Raw genomic sequence first — 21,179 nt, 5'->3', positions numbered from 1 at the left:
CTTCCTTGTGTAGTCTCCTAAGTGTGGAGACATTTGGGAATAATAATCCCAGGCTTGGGGTAGAAAAATATGCTGTCAAAAATCTGATTTTTACCAAAGAATGGAATATCATAGGAATGGTAATCATAGTGAGGAAGCAGTAGAGAGTATCGGTTTGCTTTGATGATTGGAGGCAGCTCGTACTGTATGTTACACCTACCTGCCTCTTGAGAAAATGCAAAATGGACAAGGCAGTCCTAACAAAGGCCTCTGATGTTTTTTCCTTTTCTGTACTTAAAATAAAAAATTATGCCGGGAAAAAAGGAGATTGCTGAAAAGGCTGAATACCAACTTATAGTGTAGGCTGAGTAATAAAAGAAAGCTTGAAAAGTAATTTGATGCAAATCTAATATTTGGGTATCTTCTGTTTTATAAACGATTGCAGTGATCTGTTGCATTTTCCTAACTTTCCATCATGTTTTTCCTTTTGTTTTCTTGTCTTTGTAGGCTGGGTTTGGCTATGGCTTGCCAATTTCTCGTCTGTATGCTAGGTACTTTCAAGGTGACCTTAAACTCTACTCAATGGAAGGCGTTGGTTCAGATGCTGTAATTTATTTGAAGGTATGAATTTGACCCTTTTACAAGCTAGTAAAGCAGTGCAATTTGTTTATAGCAGGCTGAATAAATGAACTTTCTCTCTTTTCACTCTTCAACTTGTTTTCAAATTTGTAATTGCTATCTTCGTTATATTTTATCTAAATCAGTTACGCAGAATCCTAAAAACCGAGGTAATAAATATTAACCCAGCACTAATACTGGTTAGTTTGGTTTGATTCCTGCCCCCCCCCCCCCCCCAGTCCCCCTCGTTGGATCTTTGCATTTTGTTAATTCGTCATAAGTGCTGAACTTCCAAAGAACTGTGTGATGAGAGATGATTTTGGTTAATACTCTGATTCTAAAAGTTTTGACCACAGTAAAACTGAGAAGACTATTGACTAACTCCTGACTAGTACCTTTTTTTTTTCTATGCAGTTCTTTACCTTTGTGCAATAGACTGTATTGATCCTGTTATTTTTGGGGGAGATCCCAGGCTATTCAGGGGCTTAAGGTTGAAACTCACTGCTTGAATTTCATCAGGGAATTTAAAAGAATACAGCATATAGCTCATGTGCAGGTCGTTGACTTAGCGTTGTCACTGTGCCTGCCTGTATGTAGTGAGTGAGTTGTGGAATCCTCTGCTAACTTTAGTTTCTGATGGGTTTAATGCTGTGCATGTATGTGTGGAGGAAAAAGGTATGGTCCTTCTCAGAGGAAAAAGGCATGCTAATGGACTGAACTAGATCAGTCCTGACAGATCAGTGTGCTGACAGTCAGAGTTTGCTGGAGAAGTGAAACGTTTAAGTCAAGTAGCTGTCTGCCCCCTGTCAATGACAAATCTCCCTAAAATGTTTTTGACCAAAACTTATTTTTCATGCTGTCTTTGTAGACACCACTGTCTGGAAAGAAGGGAAATATCTTAGTGTTATTATTTTATTTTAACTTTTACTATGACTAGAGCGATTAGTCACAGCTAAAGTATTTTCAAAGTAGTGTTGTGACATGTAACACTTGGATAATTGAGACGCTTGTTCGATACAGAAGTTGTAACTGTAGAACTCCCCAGAGTATCATCTCGCTGTTGGTATCTCTAATGGTAGCTTACCATTGCTTTTGTTTTTCCTTAGGCCCTTTCAAGTGAATCATTTGAAAGACTTCCTGTTTTTAATAAGTCAGCATGGCGACACTACAAGACCACACCTGAAGCAGATGACTGGAGCAATCCTAGCAGTGAACCGAGGGATGCTTCTAAATATAAAGCTAATCGATAATTTGCCACCTTTTGTCTCTGTTGGAGGTGACCTCTGCATTCAGTATAAAGTCTCTGCTTTGTTCCAAAATCCTTCAAACCACAATAGCTAATTACTTCCAAACAAAGACCTAATCAGGGCATTGAAAAATACTAAGAACAAAGTGATGATTGGGACTTAAAGGAAGGCACTAAGCACATTTGGTATGTGAATCCTGTCTACTTCACCAGAATATGCTTGGTTGCTTCAGTCATGCATTGACAAAAGGGATTGCACTGTGATTGCACTTAAGAATACAACGTTGTACAAAAAGATACTATTTGAAATGGCCAATTCTTATTCCAATATAAGGATTGTCAAGATGTGCAGAATCCCTTTAAATGGTGAATAGTATCTTGCACAGCAATATGGTATAAGAAAAATTCTGATGTAGTTAAACATACGCTTTGAAAATCCACTCTTGGCTGCATTTTATATCACACAGTGTCACCTGTTACAGAAAATCCCTTTGAGCTCTTCAGATCTTATATCTAACGAGCTTATAAATGCATAGGTCTAAAAAGGGTTGGGCAGCTTTAAACTGATGCTTTCCCCAAATTCCCAAATCCATTTGTCAAGTGCATACAAAAATTATGTTGTTATAAGACCTTGGGACTTCCACTTCTTGGTATGCACCTTAATGATTTTTTTGACATGCAAACACAGAAATGCATTTCTATACATTTTTCCTTGTTTTGAGGAAAGATCATAAGTAGTTAGATCATCTCTCCATACAAGAAATTCTGTCAGTACAGGGGCAGGGGGGTAATTCAATTTCATGTTTATTGCCTATCATTTTGGGGGGGCTGGGAAGGGAAGAGAAATGCTGAAAGGCCAGAGAGCCAGTCATACAAATGAAATTGCCTTAAGAGTGTTGGTTGCTTGGAACCTGATTAGTTTAAAACCTGTAAATAGTTTGCAAAGTTATTTATATATTCAATGTCTGACTATAGTCTGGTAATCTCAATTTGTAGTGTATATAAAGATGTTGTACACCAGCTTTTGGAAAGTGTCATTGGTCTAAATACATGAAACTGGAAATACTGTAGAAATGGGAGGGACAAAACATAGCTGGTACCTGATTTATGAAAAAAAAAAAAAAAAAAAGATCAAAGAGAAAAAACCTAAGTATTTTCCCCTTAAACTTATTGTAAGGGTTATTGCTGACTACTAGGAAACTGTTCTTCACCAACTCTTTGCCAGTTACTGTTTCTGATACTATGGCCTTTAGAAAAATTTGTGAAACTTGGAAGTTCTAGTGATATCCTAGCTGTGGGAATGAAGTAGATGAGTCGTAAGCAACTCTGATGCACCCTCAGTTTCTCTTAGGTGTTTTGATATTTTTTTGAAAGATGTTGCAGATTTTAGCATGGAATAATGAAACTTGTTTACTAAAATTGTGGGGGAACTGTCCCTTTTGTCCTCCCAATGTTTATTTTTATAAAGAATTGATCTATTAGGTAAACAGGGAAATGCTGAGAAATTCCTAGGTATTTTAAAAAAAAAAAAATAATCTTAGTTTGACTTAACGATAGTACTTTGCACTTACATAGCACATTTCATCGAAGGATTACAAAGTGCTTTGAGCAATAAACTTCATATAGCCCCATTTCTGAAGAGTCAGAGTCCTTACCTTGCAAACCCTTACTCTTATCTGTTGCAGTCAGTTCAAGAATTTGTATGCGAGTAGTTCACGAGTTTGCAGGGCTTGAGGTTCTGTGGGCTTCGCTACACTGTACAGATAAGTCACGCTGGAGCGCCAGGTTGTTTTAACGCTCTCTCGTACACGTCTCTGCGAGTGCTGCCGTGCTGTTCAGAGGTGGAGATACCAGGATGGCTGCTGAAGGCTGCCTGACTCGTTAGCTGGTAAGCGCTGCCCTTCTGAGCCCTCTCTGCCAGCAGGTAGGAAGAGGGAGCGTGGTGGTGGGGCTGTCCTCTTCTGTTCCCAAACCAGACTTGTTTGACCCTGGCTGGGGGATCTTTACACGGCACGGTGAGGGTGTAATGCCTGTGGCCTCCAGAGCAATAATTTCCCACGACTGCAGGCACTGCTGCAGAGAAGGCAAATTGCTGTTTAAGTGATACAGCTATGCTGCTGGGGTGAAATCAGAGTAATAGTTTGACTGAAACACCAGTTGGAAGTCACATCTACTAAAATTTAGTCACTTAACTTTTGCCCTCACCCGTAACTTCTTACTGTTTTTCAAATTCATTTCAAGTTGTATGTGTTTTCTAGTAATCGCAGAGGAGGGCTTGCTTAAAAATAGAAACCTGTCGTGAAACTAATATTTTCCCCGTTGCCTGTGGTCAGTTTCTCCTAGAACATTACCTAAATCATTCCGAGGAGTAAGATAGTTTGTGTAAGAAGCTGAGTTTCAGCTTTTGTTAGAAGTCATATTTTGAAGTAGTAAATCCTGACCTAGTGCTTCTTTTTGGCTGTCTCCTTACATGTGAAGAGGAGAGGGAACAGAAAGAAAAGAAAGGATGCAGGCATATTGAACTTTTTTCTTGAAGTGAATATACACCGTGGAAGCCAATGAAGGAAAGCTGAAGATACCGTGGAGGATGTTATGGTGTATTAGTCATTTCACTTCTTTACTCACAAAAACAACTGGCTGGCTTTCAGGACTGAAGTACTCTAGTACTTGAAAACTGAAGTCCCCTTAAAGGGCACCTATTTCCAAGAACCCTGAGCCTGTACAAACAGCTCAAAGCAGGAGGGCAGAGCACAAGGAATGCATTTTCTTTTCCATTTTCCAATGCCTATTTCTGGGCATTACAGTGAATATGAGCAAGAAGCAACTTTTCTCCTCCAACCTTGTCTAGGCAGTCTGTGCTTTAGTGGAGATCCCAGGTATGCCATAAATTGTTTTTCATCTGTCTTCATGCCGTGTTTCTGCATAGGGGTATTAGTCTGAAAACTGTCTTAGGAAGCAGCAGCAGCAGACTTCTGATTAGAAGAGAATTTTTTCAGTGGGTATGCCTGAAAAATGAGGGTGGATGGGTTTTTAACATGGCTAGTTCAACTACAGATACTGATGATCTTTTTTCAGTTACTTCTACCTTCAACTGGAGTCTATTATAACTATTTGTTTCAGTATCTTGGGGCTGTTAATTCCAAACTTTCTGATGATATAAAAGTATATTTCTTTTATGGATTTCAGATGTATGGCCTGCTAACGTTATTGCAACCTGCTTGTCTTGAGTTACAGGACACATAAATAGAAAAAAATGTTTTCAGTGAAAATGCTGCGTATCTGTTGTATTTAGTGACCAACAGAAACAAACTGAGCAAGAGATGTTTGCTCGTCGATTCTTCCTGAGAAATTACAAACAACTTCTGAATGTCATAGCGTAACAGATAGTTTAACTTTTTTGTCCATTTTGCGTTTTTGTGGTGTGAACGTAATCTATTAATCCCCTGCCTAGTTTAATATTAATAGATACTGAAGTCTCTCCAAATCATATACCTATTTGTGCTCCCTGCTTTTCTAGGCTTTGTTTTGAGGCTAACAAGGGGTTTTTCAGAGTCAGCACTTGAAAAATATTCAGAAGCTACTGAAATGCTTCTTTTACAACTCAAATGCACAGTCTTTGCCTCTGTACTTGACTGTGATGACCTAGGATAGTACTGAGAAAGTCTTTGTCCTGCTGCAGTTTGTGCTAGCTCTTGGGTAGTGTTTAAAGCAGGTTCCCTGACACATGCTTAAAGAAAATGGATATTAATTCTAGTGTTCTTGGAAAACTCAAGCTACTTTTTGGCTATGTAAACTACACTTGCTGCTCCAGCTGGATAACATACTCTTCTTCGTCCTCAGTGGCATGTAGAATTTGCTTTGAAACAGCTGTTCACTTTCTCCAAACAGTGAGCAGGAGTGATCTTTCAGTGTAGTGCAATCTCCTATTCACTTCCACCCAAACTTAGTATTTAGGGTGAAATATTGACCTCATTGACATGGAAGACATTTCCCCCTGCCCCCGCTTTAATAAACACTTCTAGATCTTTGTGTTAGGTGCTTCAAAGTGGTCTTGACTGATATAAGTAATTTTGTAGAAAACAGCCTAAATGTTTATTGTTAGTATTTTATCTCTTGAGGATAACCCTGTCCGATTGTGTGGTATTCAGTTTCCTTGCATGTTTCCTCGGCTGCCATATAGATGCTCTGGTTTCTAATAGCTCTTAATCTCTTCTTCCTGATATACTCACCTGCCTATGAATTAATAGATATAAATGTGGTTTTGCAGAACTTAAGAGAATATGATGGCACATGACAGAATGATGTACTATTGAGTTCAAAGGTGAGTTTATTCACAAATGAGGAGCATACTAATAAATTGTGTAGCGACTTCAGGGCTGAATCTTGCAAATAGTTGCACAAGTAGACAGGGTATGAGAGTAATCCCACTTAAATGAATCTGTTCTCAGGATCAACACTTAAGCTGTTGACATTAATTTGAAACAATGAAGATTGGTGTAACTGAAGTGGCTTTCTAATTAAAAATAAATAAGAAAATTTAAAGTTCACGTGCTTTAATTGCAGTATTATGTTGCCTTAAAAGATCTCAGAAATTGGCATAGAGAACTTGTTTCTTAAATCTAGAGGGTTTTTTTATGTCGTATCAGTAGGATTGATGTGTTTGTCATTAATTCTGACATTGTCAGACTAGTATTAATTGCTTTATTAAAATTATTCCTTTGACTTGAGTACTGCCGAGAGGTGCCAGATTGACAGTCCTTTGAAATTCATACCCTCTGTAGATCGTATCAGGCGGTGGCAGGGCACGTTTCCAAGTGGCACGCTCTCCGCTCTTCAGCGAGCTCTGTCCTTATGCGAGGGACCTGCTAGCTGTTCCACGCTTGCCATCTCTGATGAACTGTTAGCAGTGTGCTAAACTTTGTACTGGGTTTTATGATGTGAGTTTCTGATGTGAGTGGAAGTCAAGTCAATTTGTTCCCACCGTCGGTTTTGGGACAGAACTCTTACTGGTGAGCTGGCCTGGCGTCCAAGAGGGAAAGGGGTCTCGTGTTGCCTTTCCTCTGAGCTGGCATCCTTTGAACCAACTGAACCTATAATGGAGGAGTGGGAAGCTAATTTTTCATGAGGTTACTTGGTGATGTTTTGAGTCTTCTGTAACTTGTGTTGGAATTGTTTCTAGTCCAATACCCATGTATATAATTTGTGTATACTCATTTTCCTTTTTTTTCCCCTTGCTGACAAATAAAAATATGTAAAAACCATGTGATGACATTTCCAAGGGACTGATTCGGTTCCACACACTGTGGAGCTTAGTTTGTGATTTGGCAGCCCAAGGTCAACTTCACACATGCCTACAGAAGGACACCCTCAGCGAGCTGCAGTTGGGAGCTCAGAATAATTTTATAGAAGTGTTTTTCTTGCCTGTTTTGTCACAAAGCAGTTTGAAATCTGTGGATACACACCTTTGAGTGTTTCCATGTCCATTTCCCTCCCCCTGCCCTGAGATTTATTGTTAAAATCTCAAGCATAATTTATTTTTTGTGAAGTTGGTTCTAGAGCTATATATAAATGCAATTGCTTCCCTGTTGTATTACTTTGAATTTTCAGGTACGTTTAATCTGCTCTGGTTTGTATTGGATTTCCAGGTAGATTTTAAGACTTGAAAACCTTTAAAAGTCTTTCATAAATATGTCTTATTCCTGTCAGATGTGAGTCTTTATGAAGTGCTTATTTTCACAAGAAACTCTAGTTTTCATTCTGAAGTTACCTTTCAGTGATTCTTGTGGCACAAGACTTGATTTGTTTTTAAAAAAGATATAATCGCGTGCTAACATAACTGAAATTCACAATTCTTGATTTTGCTGTTACGCCAAGGACCTGATACCAAAGTATTTGCAAAGACAGCAGTTGTATAGAAAATCAAAATTGTACTTGATTTGAGTGGAAAAATTGAAATGTAAGAATTTTTTTGCTGATTGTACATCTGAAGATGTCTCTTCCTGCAAAATAATGGAGCTGCAAAAGCATTTGTGGGGAGTGCTTTCTTGAAAAACTAGTCACTACAGAAATTACTCTAGGTCCATAACTTCTGCAAATATTTTTTCTGTGTTATTTCTTGCCGTATATAGATAAGCTCCCTGGGTTCTATAGGTTTGTAGCTTGAGGTGGGTTAGGGTGGGAGCGAGGGGGTGCATGTGGAAATGTGTACCCTGAAGTATTTTGGGATAAAACTTAATTTTCTCTTTTGTAGTCTGAGAAAATTGGGTTAACTCTTGGTTTACTCTCTCTTTTTAACTAGTATTCATGGCTCCTTTCTCAGAACATCGAGGTAAGAAAAGTTCAGGCCTCTTATCTAGAAACTGCTGTTTCTGAATAACTGTCTAAAATAGAAAGTCTCTGGCAAGAACCCCAAATTCTCCTTTTTTCACTTTCATAGCGGAATCCAGAAACAGTTAAAGAGCATTAAGTTGAAACAATTATAAATTAAACTTATTTGGTGACTGGGAGCTTGGCCATTTGAAATTATGAAGTAATATTTTAAAATATGAACTTTGTTTCATATTCTCCAAATTCCTGGTATTGCAGGAACACACAGGTTTATAAGCAGAAAAGGTGTTAGCATTGGCAAAACACTGAGCAAAATTACAGAGTTTTGGTGCCATCTATACGCTATGTATGTTTTAAACTTTGCTAAAATTCAGCTAGACTACTGCGGTTTCGCTTACCATTTTGTTCTAGAAGTGTATGGGTTTTTTTCCCTTTGGTTTTATAGCCCTTACTGTTGACCAAGACTTAATTTATTGATTTAATAATTCATTGGTTTAATATATCAATGCAAGTAACAGAAGGGAGTATTTAACCCCTTGAATCGTCATTGTTACTGTGGTAGCAGCAGCAGAGCCGGTTTGCAGAACTACGGGGTTTAGAGGGACCACATCCAGTGAGATGCTGAAGGTGGGCAGTGAGCTACCGACTTTGGCCGTGCTGACGCTTCCTCTGAAGTGAGTAGAGATGAAGCCTACAGTTTTAGCCACTTCCTAATATTTCTGTGGAGTGTGACGTTTCCCTTAATGTTCAGTATTATTAAGGATTGCCTCCAATTCGTTCTTGCTGCTTGGAGTTTTTGATTTCCTGATATGGAAGCAGCAGAAGGTCCTACAGTGGTTTAGAACCAAAAGCGAGTTATTGGGGGTTTCTGAAACGCTTGTTCTGGGTAAGTCAGCATGGTTTGTCACCACACGTTGTTTTCTTCGAAGCGTATGAGCACCTTTGGGGTTTGTGTTTTTTCTGCTACATAAATCTCCCTAAAGCTAAAGTTTCTTTGATTATTCTTGACATCTGAAATATCTGTTATAAAATAACACCCAAGGCTTCTACCTTGAAATTTCTTCAGCTTTCCATAAAGTTTTATATGTGTTCATAACTTATTCAAGAAAATGAAAAACCAAAAGTTTCTTATCAAGCAATTCCAGAGCAGGAAAATGCCTGGAGACCCAGCTTGCTTGACTCAACTTTCTTATTAAGTAATAAATGAGGCTCCAGATGGTCAGAATTTTGCTAGAACTGAGATAACTTCCTTTCAGATGAAGAATTTATTTTAAAACTTCAGATGAGAAGAAATCTGTGTGTTGTACTTTCTCGCTGCTTACCATTTGCCATGATAGGATATTCACAGGAGCTGAGTGGTTAATTAAGTAGCTCAAAATTGCAAAATCTGTTGGCATGTACCGCGTAATATTTGACAGTAGCCGTCTGTAGAATATGAAACAACTAGTTGCAGCAGCAATATAATGAAGATTTATGGCTCTAGGACACAGGCTTATGTGGGAGAACAACTTGTAATGAGGGATCAGTTTCCCATTATACAACTCATGCCTTTTTTAGACTGCCGTGGACTCATTCAGTATTTAAATTTGTTACTTTCAGTGGAAAGAGAAGTCTTGCAGTAGACAGTTTTTAAATGAAGTCAGACATACGAAACATGTCAGGCATGCCTAATAGGAAAAACTAAACCTTCTTTTTGTCAGATTAGTTTATGTTCATCATCTAAGTCAGAGGCTGTTTTTACTTTAAGCTTTTGCACCATCTCCTCTAGTAGTAAAAGTAAAATTGAGTGTAGTAAATAATGTCTGCTGTATTTTGTCTAAGAGCATCAGTCATTCATGAGACTTGTTACAGCAGTCTGAAAACCCTTCTCCATCTAGTGACTTGGATAGTTTTTTATGTCTTTGGCCCAAACTGTCCCCCTTTGTGTCTCCTAGTCCAAAGGCAACAGGCGTGTCGCTTTGCTGCTACTAGTGTGCAACTAGGAGACGTGATTTGGAAGTTGTAAGATGATTTTCCTTCTTGATCTGCCACTGTGGATTCTTTTCTTGAAAGTCATAAATGAGCAGGCGCCTGTAAGTAAGCTGATTTAAAAGGCGTTTTTCAGAAGAAAGCTTCAGTTCTGCCAGTTTTCAAGGTCGCATGTTGCCTGTGTTTTGGTATTAGAAAGCTTTCAAAGGACAGCTTCGTTAAAATTTTCTTGTGGTTATGGAAACCGATGTCGGTTGTTAAAACGTAGGAGCCATCCTAGCAGACTTGAGGTTGCCAGTGGTGCGTGTGGCTTCCCCTGCGCTTTCTGTGAGCACCTCCCTTGCCTGTTTTGCTTTGTTCTGATGTTAATAAATCTCTTCTTAGACATAAGAACACTTGAAACAATCCTTGGGGCTGTGGAGGACCAACACTTAAGCATGGTTCGGTTTGCATTCAGGTAAAGGAACGTGGGTTTTTGTGTGTGCCTGCGAGTCATGGCTGTGTGGCGGTTTCTGTGTCTTTAGACATCGCTGGACTAAAGGTTAAGTTTTACAAACACCAGGGAAGCAGTATTCCTTCTGTCCTTATTTTCAGATACGTGGGTCCGTTGTCAGTACGATGCAGTGTGCTTGAAAACTGCCTGCTACGTTATGCACCACGTAAACTGGCCAGGTCCTGTACGTTATAATGTATGAGTCTACCACCTTTACAAAAATATTTTGCAAATAGCCCTTTGTGATGGATGAGAAGGTTGCCGTTATGCTTTATTCCGGTATATTTAAATACATTTTGTCTTGCTGTTATTCTGTGCACTTAATGATGGAGAATGCCGGCTTGCTAAACATTGTGTTTTACAGAAAGAGAGCTGAAGTTTCTAGATTTTGAATGGCATAGGAAAGTATTTTATCAAGGTGCTTGAGACACAACTGTCAGTGTTCAAATATATAATCAGTCTCTAACTTTTTGTTTCTCGGTAAAGAGTTGAACAGTTGGGTAAAACATGCAAAAAGATCACCTTGGGCACTTCCCTGTAGATATAATTTCATTAATTTAGCGGGTGAAGTCAATTCTGTGGATGGCACGGTAGTACTGCCAGTCTTTGTATAATGACTAACTGCGTTTTAATTAGCTTCTATGTAGTTTATGTTCTTAATGAGAACTTGACTTGAATTCCAGAAACTGGAAGTTGAAAGGTGTCAGAATAGAGGTGCTTGACCTCATGGCATTATTTTTTTGTGCATTTCTCTAAAGGATACAGACTGTGATCTTGCTGGTGTTTTCTGATGGTTCTCTGTGTTCTCTGTGTGTCCTGTGTGTCTATGATACACATATGTGCTGGGGGGGGTTGAATAGAAGGTACTTGGGGGTGGTGTGGTGGATAAAATTAAAACGCGCAAGGCAGAATTTCCCCTTAAATTTGTTTTGCCTGTTTGTTTTCAGATTTTATTTTGCCGTACTCCACTGTACAGAGCAGGCTCTTGTGTTTGTGTGAAAGGCAAACCTGCCTTACCTAGCTTATGAACTTGCAGTTCACTGTTTCTCATTGAAGGAAGGATTGATGCTCTTGGAGAGAATATCTAGAAAGGGATGGAGATACCAAGTGTGAAAGAACTCTTTGAACTGAAGAAAGGTACTGGCCCAACCATAAACTGGCCATGAATAACTGCTGGGGCAAGGGGAATTCAAGCCTCTTATTTGAGGAACTGGTTTTAACACGGGAGCTGCTGCATGCGGCTGGGAGATATGGCAGAGTGACTTGTCATAGGAAGAGCCTCAGCTGTTGCTGGAGTCTCGGTCCCACGTTCCCCAGTTAGCACGGCAAAGATGCATTTCCAAAGGCTTTCAGCTATTTTTATTTTGTTCTGCATCTGTCTCCTCTCCCTCAGGTGGAGCTGGGAGGCAGTGGCCTTGATTTCCGTTTGGATTAGAAATGCTAATACAGCCCTTCCTTGCACACGCCAGGAAAGGGCCTTCCCTTCGGAAAGAGAAGGGCAGAAAATATCTGTGTGTGCGTGCTTGGGGAACACGCATTGTATTTTGAGAGGGGGAAAAAAAAAAATCTCTCTTCAAAATAAGATCAGAAGAGGAGTTCTTAAGACAGCCTGCTGCCTGAAAGGGTCTCCACGCAAGAGGCAAAGCCCTAGGTCTGATTTCAGCTCTGTTTTAGGAGGTTGGAGGTCTTCCGCACCAGGCGCGAGTGAAACTGCTGCTTAATTATGTGCTATCATATAGGACTTTTCCCATGGTGGTTTATTATTACACTTTTTTTGTTTCTACAAGCAAATTGATGTAGTGTCAAACCCTTTTGTCCTGCTGAGCTGAGTTGATGGGCCTGGTGTTGATGCAGGGGACCTTCTTGTTCCCGAGGGGGTTTGCCGAAACCAGAATGTCCTCTGACCTCGGGCTGGTCTGACCACGGGGACGTGGCACTGGGGACCCACCAGATGGCTTCTGTTGGCAGAAGTCATTCTTCCCGAGACTTCAGAGTGGAAAAGCAAGGAATCGGGGTCGAGGAAGCAAAGCCCCCAACATCGCGTGCCGAGGGGAATTCAAACAGCTTCACCTTGTTTTAGCGAAGGCTTTGGCGTGGGGAAGGAGGTCAAGGATCTGGCACCGATGCTGGACTCGAGCTGTTTTACAGTGGTCTCGTAGTCACTCTTGTAGCCAACGTCGGTGGCCGCTAGCTGAGCAAGGCGTGAAGCCTGTCCTGCCTCCAGGCCAAAATCACCTCTGCCTTTTCAGGGGCAGAGAAGGTGGAAGTGAATAGTATAATTTCCAGAGGGATGACTTGCAGATGTAAAAGGGAAAGCGATGTGGACAAGGAGCGCAGCAGCGTTCGGGAGAAAGCAGAATGGGCAACACTAGGGATTTATTACAGCCGTATCCTTGATAAATGGTCCCAGCTCTGAGCCGGTCCTCTTAGGAAGTCAGGATTCCTCTGCAGTTTTCCTGTAGCTTTATTTGAAATGCCCGTTTCCTGCTGTTAACTTTGTCCAGCTTCCAGCTGTCAGTACTGCTTTGTGCTATTCTAAATATTTTCTTTCTCTTGAGAATTACGTCCCTACAGTATTTGGGAATAATTTTTAATATACACACAAAATTATAATCTGTTTTTTTAAATGTGACTTATCTTTCTTGAGCCTTTTGAGCTCAATCGTCTCTGTGAGCGAGCTTACACAATGTTATATTTCATGCCTAACTGATGGAAGAATTTAAGGAACTACTGTAGATGTCTCGCAAGCGCTGGCACAAGAACTCTGCCTTGTACTGCATAAAATCATCTCTGCTTCTTCAGTTGTATTTCAAATGTTTTCCTACCTGTTTTGTATAAGCTCATATCAATTCACAGCAGGGACTCTCCGACCACCTCCAGTCATGCTCTTCGCTAGTGTTTTCAGGGTTCCTACGGTGCAATGAAACACCAGTTACAAAATTGAAAATGCTTCGCAGTTCGTACCGCTGGATTTAAAGTTTGTTCCGAATCTAACACGGTGCTTGTTTGCAGTAGAGAGGGAGAAGCTGCCGCAGGGTGCTGCAGCTCTTCCTTTGTGTCGCCTTGCCTGGGAAGGCCCGACTCGGCGATGGCTGGCGTCGTCCCTGGGTCTCGATCAGGTCCCTGTGAACAAGGGTCCCCGTCGCCCCTTCCCAGAGCGCTGTCGGCAGCGCGGGCGCACGCCGGCGCGGAACTGGCACCCAGGCGGCAGTGAGACGGTGGGGCAGGCGTCGGTCGGAGCCGGTCCCTCTCCGTGGGGCCGCGGAGGCGGCTCGGTGGCGGAAGAGAAGCGGGACTGCAGCCGGGCTGACTTTCCCCGCTCCTGGGAGCGTACGAGGATGTCTCGTCTGTCTCCCGAGTGATGCAAGGCACTGCTCAAAACAGCCCCAAATCCATCTTGAGTAATAAAGCTTGTATTAGACCAGGGAGCGTCTTGGTGTAGACTCTGTGCTTTTAGTTTCTCTGCCGCACTGAACGACTTTGAAATTTGCTTATTCCCTAATTAAAAATATCTTAGCTGGGAAGTCCTAAGCCCCCGTCTGCTGGTTCAGCTTCTCCCTGCCTGAGGCAGGACTGTTCAATAAATAATCTTTCCTACAGCTGCCGCAGTAACAACTTCTTTCTTACAGAAAGGACAAAAGGGGAAGAGCGAAGCGGGAACATTCAGGCATCAGACTGACTTAGCTGGAGGAAGAGTCAAGTCGAAAGGCCAGTGTCAGGATTTGCCCCTGCGGCTCAGGTTTGCTGCTGCAGTTTCGCATAAATCTGGCACAGCTGCTCACCGCCTTGGCACACACAAGAGCGTCATAGCTGCTGCTGGGGATGGTTTTCAGAAGCAGAACCGGGATGGCTGCGAAAGCACTGCCTCTTTCTTCCACTTAGAAGTAAGAGTTAAAATAGCGGCTCCGGATCCCACTGCGCTGGGGCGGAGGGTGAGGGAGGTCTCGGACGTGCTGGTGCCTAAGAGGCAGCATTTCCCCACCTTTACCTTGCAGCCAGAAAAATGCGGGTGAAGGCGAGGAGAGGGGTGATCCGTCAGGGCGGAGAGCAGCAGTACCAACTCCAGCAGCAGGATTGGGGGCAGGTTTTGGCAAAGCTGCTCTGCTGGCGTTTGAGGGGGGTGTAAAGCCCTGGGGTACAAAGGGTGGGGATAACGAGCACTGTGCTATCAGTGGGGCTTACGGAGGGGGTTGTGTTTTTGTGTCCAAAGGTGCTATAAAATGAAGGTGAGAGGCAGCAGTATGTGTTGTACACTGTTTATTTTTCATGTGGAGCTTGGCTGATAAATAGGACTGAATTAAAGCAACACTCATGAAAAATAAAACCCAACCATGACTCAGAAGTGCAAAATTGCCCTCCACGCGTCCAGAGACGATGAGGTTCTGGTTTGCTGGAGACAGCACATGGATATTACTGTCTGTACCAGCAGGGCAAAGGCTTCAGCTTATCGATATCCTAAATGCAAACGGATGCCTGGTACAGTATATGGCTTTGTCGCTGGGTAGCCACCTGTGACTGAGAAAACAGCTTCTGTTAAGAAGAGGTCACTGGTGAGTTTTTCTCCAGTTCCTATTTACAAGTCGTGGTGCTGTCTTCCACTCAAACCACTGAACAAGGGCTGCTGAACAGTAAGCGCTATGAAATTAAAACAAAAAAACAAACGGTAAAAGCCCAGAACAACAAAACCCTGCCCACCTCCATTGCATTTGGACATGGCTCGTCATAGAAACAGCACCAGTAGAGAGCAGACAGTTCCTGTGGTGGAGGAGTGGTTTGTGATGGGAAGACTTAAGACTTGCAGAGGTTCAGAAAAACTAACAAGTGCATCCCAGGTATGAAATTACAGTAACAGGTTGCCTAAGGCTGAGAAAGGTCTTAATTGCATCATCCCGTCGGGCGCACAGCTGGTGGCAGCTGAACTAGCTGTGGCTCTCCCTTTGCGCTTTCCACCCTATTCCCTGCTCCTCTTTTTGCAGCTCTGTGAAGAAGGAACTAGCTTGACTCCAGAGGACAAAGCAAAGTGTACTCGGTCCTGCGGTAGTCCGAGAAGTGTCTGGCAAAATGTTGCCAAAGAAAAATCGGTTACCCCGTAGCAGGGGAGGGACGAAAGCTGTAGGGAATGAACAGAGTGCGGGGCTAATGTGGTGCCTGGTACAAGGGTCTGTAATTTACCTGCCTGCAAAGGGATCTGGAAGGGGTGAAAGGAGTTGACCTACTAGGTCACTCGGCAAGGTGAGGACGGTAGCGTGGGGGGGGACCGCTGCCAGCACACCGTCCCGTGTGCTCAGGCACTCGGGCATCTTCTTCCTTCGGTTCTTTTCCAAGAGCCGCTCGGAGCCCTCCCTCTCCCAGCGTTTCCTGGGCTGCCTGTGCAGGGAACCAGCCCGCAGCAGCCTGCGTGTCCTGATGGGTTTGCAACTCCAGGCAGCGGGGCACGGCAGCGATTTCGCTGCTGCAACCCCCTGCCCGCGGTCTTTGTCTTTACTTTTGCCAAGCTGGAAGGAGATCAGCTAGGGCATCGAGGGGAGGGGAAAGCTTCACTCGTGCTACCCTTTCTGCTTGGGGCTGTACGGGTGTCATGGACGGAGAAGAAAAATCCCCATGCCTAATACTGTTTAAAAGGTTTCCATTGTTTTTTCCAACTTTTTCTCCACGTTAGGGTGGAGGAATGGCCTCGGGACTCCTGCAGCAGCAGGGTGTCTGTGAACACGTCTTGGTTAGAGCTTGATGAGGAATTTGTTTAACTGGTTGAGTAGCATGTGAGGGCAGCAGCACTGTTGTGCTCGTCATCTGGGGAGACGTAGCTGGGAGCAGCAGGGTTTCCTAGGAGGCCAGGTCCCCAGGCCTTGGGTTTTTAGAATTCACCAGTAAAAATCACCAATGTCTTAAAACTATCTCTTTCCTATAACACCACATTCCAGCTAGGGCTGTCTTTTCATTTACCTTCTTTCCTCCAAAGTGCAAAGCCAGGGAGCAAAACAGAAGTTATGGGGTAGCTGTTCAGGCACTAGGAACACGGAGAGCGATTTGATAAAGCAAATGCAGCCTGACTCTTTACATACACCCTGTAGAGAGGCTTGGTCAACAAGCAGCATTCAACAGCTTGAATATATTAAATGGATTTCCACCAACTCAGCTGGAGAGCTCTCCATTTCACTGGCATGGTTTGGGGTCTGGGGCAGATTTCATTCAAAAAGAAAAAAAGTAAAATTTTATTTCCCGTTTCTGAATGTATTTGCTGCAGCAATGCCATTTCTTCACGTGCCAGAAGAGCTCAAGGTTAGCAGGGTCCGGTACAACTGCATCTTCTCCATCCACGGGCCGCGGCCGTCGCGTTGCCTGTGTGCCGGGTCCGGATCAGGAGCCGACGGGGCTTCTCCCGCTGGTCCCGCTCGGTGCAGAGTTCCCCGCCGAGCCGGCCTGGCCCCAGCAGCTGTAAGCAGCAAGACATGGAGAGGAACTTGCACAAAGGTGTATGTTTTTCTGTCGGTCCCCGCTACCGCATCTGGCAAGCGCCGCCGGCAGGGCCTCCGGGCACCGCGAGGGAGCGGGGATGGGATAAGCTCTTCCTGAGATCTCCCTTGCTGTGCTCCAGTCTGGTTTCAGCATCTTCTCCCAGAGCACGTTCCCTGCTGTCAGAGATAGCCCAGCTGTTCCTCACGCTTCTCCCCATCCAGCGGTTGAGTTCACAGCTTGTTCTTCTGTCTCATGGTTAAAAAAATATATATTTTACTTTTCATCCTCGTCTCCCTCGCTCATGCTGCTGAGGGAGGCAGAGGCAGCTTTTGGAGAAGAGGGAGGGGAGGCTTTATTGAAGACCCAGGGCGGAGATGGAGAACGGGACGGAGAACGGCCTCGCGTAGGACTGCTGTTGGGGCTCTGCCGGGGAGAAAAAGCCTGGAGCATTCGGCCACTTCGTTCCTGGAACATCTGCTTCTGCAAAAGCAAAGTGAAAAGGTGCTCTTTGAGTAACGCACAGAGGGGGAAGGTACGTCTGTGGGCAGGCAGGGGCTGTGCTGTGCTGTGCCTCTCGCCTGGGAGAGAGCAGGGAGACAGAGGATAGACTTCTGCTCTGAAGCACGGCCAGTTCAGCCCACACTTAGCCTTTGCCTCTTCTGCTGCACGCGTAATAACCCGTTTTTTTACATGACAAGGCTTTTTTCTTAGGTGGGATACCCCTAGTGTGAGATTACCATGTGTGTTGTCCTATGCCAGCTAGGCAGAACTCCCTTGGGATTTCTTGTATGTGTTGGTTACACTCTGTCTCAAAAAGTCAGTTTTCTGCCTGAATTCCCAATGTTCCTTGTTCCCAGGACCTTTTCCTTTTAGTGTGCTGGGACAGACCACCCGTCTCCTCCTGAGCTTCCTGGCTGGCCCAGACTTTTTTCCCTCCTTCCCTTCTGGAGGGATGTAGCCGCTTCCCCAGCTACCTGAAGCAGGCACCACCCAAACCCTTAAACTGAGGATGGGAATGTCAGAATTTGGGTGTCTGTGTTGATAAGAGAAACACGTGCAGGCTCTACGTTCTGCTTTGGGCTTTATTGTCATTTTTTGCTTTGTAAAGCTGAGCGGAGGCCTGCCAGAGCTGCTGGGGTGGAAGAGACCACCTTTTCGGTCAAGCAATCTGCTACGCTAAGGCAAATGCTGCAACTTGTTAGCGCCTGCGTGGCCTTGCGTTAGGCTGCCGGGCTGCGTTACGGGAGATCTGGCACGTGCTGCGTAGCTGCTGCGGGCTTCCTGTGGAAAATGCCAAATGCGAGTGCCTCGCTGCTCCTCCTGGGGATGGGGAACAAGAAGTCTCAACCTTGGCTGGAGCACCGGGAGTCGGATCGTAGGTGATGCTCGGCTGGAATGGAAGAGCCAGCCCAGACAAAGTTAAGTTTGCTGCTCGGGTCTGAGAGCAAAATGCAATTTTTCAGAACATATTCTGGGTTTGCTTGCTTGGGCAGCTGCAGTCCACAGAGTTTCTCAGCTTGAGTTTTTGTTTTCCTCCTCCCCTTCCCCCTGCAGCAACTCTGCTCTGTGATGACCTTCCTCCCAGCCAAGGAGCGTGTGGCTGCCCATCTTGCTCTTCCTCCCCCTCTTTGAAACTCAGTATTCCCTGCCAGTGGAGGGGCAGATACTAGGTTTTCCCATCAGGTTTCTGGTGTTTGCTAATCCTGGGGGTTAACGATTGAGCATAAATACCAAATTTAACTGTTACCCTGTCAGCTCCCTCACCCAACTTATATCTTTATCACGTTGGCCTTTATTAACTTAGTTTTAGAGCCTGGATGTCGCTGCAGTGCGGAATGACAGAACAGTTCCTGCCTGGAGCCACACTCAGCAACGCTCTCATGCGTAAAGACCCACGGCACGTAACCTACCCTGCACTACTGCTAGGTCCAAAATAGTCAAGGCTTCCGCAAATCTCAACAGTTAGCAGATGGTGGTTGCTCCTGATAAATGGTGCCAGGCAGTATTTGGATGGGGGAAGGTTTCTGCTGCGGAGAGCCGTGAGGATGTCACCAGGGCTGGCAGAGCCCCGGAGCCTGCTGAAATTGTGGTAGGAGTGCAAAATTTCTCTTTCGATCACAGGAATTGAGGTTTTGTTGGCTTGACTTAGTCTGTTTCATCCTCTTGCTGAAGATAACCCCCAACAAAAAAAATGATGTTTGATATGAAATCTCTTTTTCCTGGCCAAGCAAAACACTTTGACTCCCTCCTGCCCCTGGCACCTTACCAGCCGCTTCAGAAAGCTCAGTGATGTTGTGGGGCTTCACGGGGGAGATCGAAGTGGCCCAGCTTGGCTGGTAACCCACGTGGCAGGGGGTACTTGTCTGTACCTTGGGCCGCACGGGCCAGGGATGGAAAGGAGAATCCCACCTTCTTGCTAAGGCCCTCAGCCAGGCTGTAGGACACCTGCTTTTCCTTCAGCAAAGAGTTTGTTGCTTGAGCAAGCTGCTGCACTCACGGCTTCAGCAGGGTAAGCGCCTGGCCGGTCCGAATTGCCTCCTGCATCAGTGCTGTAAGCACCAGGTCGCTGGCTAAAACCCACGCTGCTGCAGGAGGAGGAGGTGGTTTAAGTCACCTGCCTCCAGAATGACTCTTCCCTTCCAGCTGTGCTCTAGTAGGGTTGGTAAGTCATGCCCTTTGCAGGCAAAGTCTTCCTAACGGGGACTGCTCCTCGGGCCGTTGGGTGCTGAAGAAGTAGAATAAGTGTTAATGGCTTCCTTGAAGTGCCGGAGGGTTAGACAAGGCTGGGTGTGCTCTGGACCTTTACCAGAGGTGGGAAAATAATTTCAAAGCCTTGGTTCAAGCAAGTTCAGGTACCCCTAACCAGTTTAGGAAGATAACGCTTTCCTTTTGGCAAACTTGCTACTGGGCAAAACCGTTCTGCCCGTTTCTGAATTTTATTGCCTAGACGTTGATACTCCTTTGCTTTACAAAACAAGCGCCAGTTGGGCATTACGAAGGATGGCTGCTTTTGAGCTGCCGATTCTTTCAAGGCCGTGCTCAGATCTAGGCTGTGGACGCACGGCGTGGTCTAAACACCCTCCCTGGGTTCTAGTTGCAACCTGCAAGATTTATCTGAGCGCCCGCTGATGTCTGAGGTGATGCAGCCCTTTCCCAGTGCGACCATCCCCGACTCTGCACGCCGAGCAGAGGGAAGGCGTCCCTTTGAAGGGACACCTCGTCTGGAGGGACACTTCTGAGGGAGACTGGCACGGAAACCCTGCCCTGCGAGCCTTGGTTGCTCTCCGCTGACCTGAAGCGCAGCTGCCTGCTCGTACATCTCTGAGAGGTTCTCTCTGCCATTGCGGCCTCGGCGCCGGGCTGCGCGGTGGTCCTCTCTCACGCCGGAACAAAAGTTTCATGCCAGGTTAATGGTTGTTTCTGACCCTTCTATGATACTCTCACAGAGAAAGTCCAGGCAGGGGATTGCACAGGTGGGCAAAATTGCCAAGGAATTACAGACATCTTGACATTTGAAAAGTGACATTTTGACCTTTTTCACAAACGGGCAGGTTTTTTGTGGGTTACGTGGCCCTTACTTTTAGAAAATTGATGCTAGCATAAAGTGTATTATAATAATTATTTGTGAAATAATAATAGCATTTTAATGGTATGCAAATTACTGATTGAGGAATCCAGCATGCCCATAACGATTCCTGTACTTTTAATGTCAACATTAAAAGCAATATCTAACTAACAGTGATAAGGTAAATTAGTGTTAATAACAGTTTTGACACTAATAGCAAGTTATCATTATTTTAAAAGTCTTTCCTGTTGCCAAGGCTCAAACTGATTTTAAAAAAGCCATACCGCTTCTCGGCTTGCTGTCACTGATGCTTTGCCTACAACACTGTGAGGAGATTTCACTCCTCTTGTTCCTAGCAAAGGTCTCTGTGATTGCAGCAGAGTTCCTACTCTGTGGTCCAACACTAACTTAGGAAGCAGGAGGGCACCCCCAGTTCCTAAAAGACCTTTGCAGAGCAGCTTTTCCCTAATCGAATTTGGTAAAATGTTTATCAGCAAAGGGTTTTTAAAAATGCCATCGGTGTGCAG

At 44.2% G+C, this 21,179-nt stretch overlaps 2 protein-coding genes across 7 annotated transcripts in view; one reads left to right on the top strand and one right to left on the bottom strand.

The window, feature by feature from the left end:
* Positions 1–7,104, top strand: part of PDK3 (pyruvate dehydrogenase kinase 3) — a 59,023-nt gene extending 51,919 nt beyond the window's left edge. For both annotated transcript variants that reach the window (XM_030019529.2, XM_041124706.1), the window contains 2 exons: positions 487–600; positions 1,704–7,104. In XM_030019529.2, coding sequence (XP_029875389.1) covers positions 487–600; positions 1,704–1,847 — 258 coding nt within the window. In that variant the 3' untranslated portion in view covers positions 1,848–7,104. The remainder of the gene's footprint in view (positions 1–486; positions 601–1,703) is intronic.
* Positions 7,105–14,871: 7,767 nt separating this feature from the next.
* The window catches only part of PCYT1B (phosphate cytidylyltransferase 1B, choline), a 44,200-nt gene continuing 37,892 nt past the window's right edge, over positions 14,872–21,179 (bottom strand). For 3 of the 5 annotated variants that reach the window (XM_030019532.1, XM_030019530.2, XM_030019533.2), the window contains exon 8: positions 14,872–17,567. In XM_030019532.1, coding sequence (XP_029875392.1) covers positions 17,361–17,567 — 207 coding nt within the window. In that variant the 3' untranslated portion in view covers positions 14,872–17,360. Of the gene's footprint in view, positions 17,568–18,155; positions 18,478–21,179 lie in introns of those variants that run through there. The other 2 variants (XM_030019531.2, XM_030019534.2) reach the window with 1 other exon arrangement.

The sequence above is a fragment of the Aquila chrysaetos genome, chromosome 7 (genome assembly GCF_900496995.4).
Source record: "Aquila chrysaetos chrysaetos chromosome 7, bAquChr1.4, whole genome shotgun sequence".
In the NCBI taxonomy this organism is placed as follows: domain Eukaryota; kingdom Metazoa; phylum Chordata; class Aves; order Accipitriformes; family Accipitridae; genus Aquila; species Aquila chrysaetos.
Note: the sequence above shows the minus strand (reverse complement) of the source record. Positions and strands in the feature narration are given on the sequence as shown.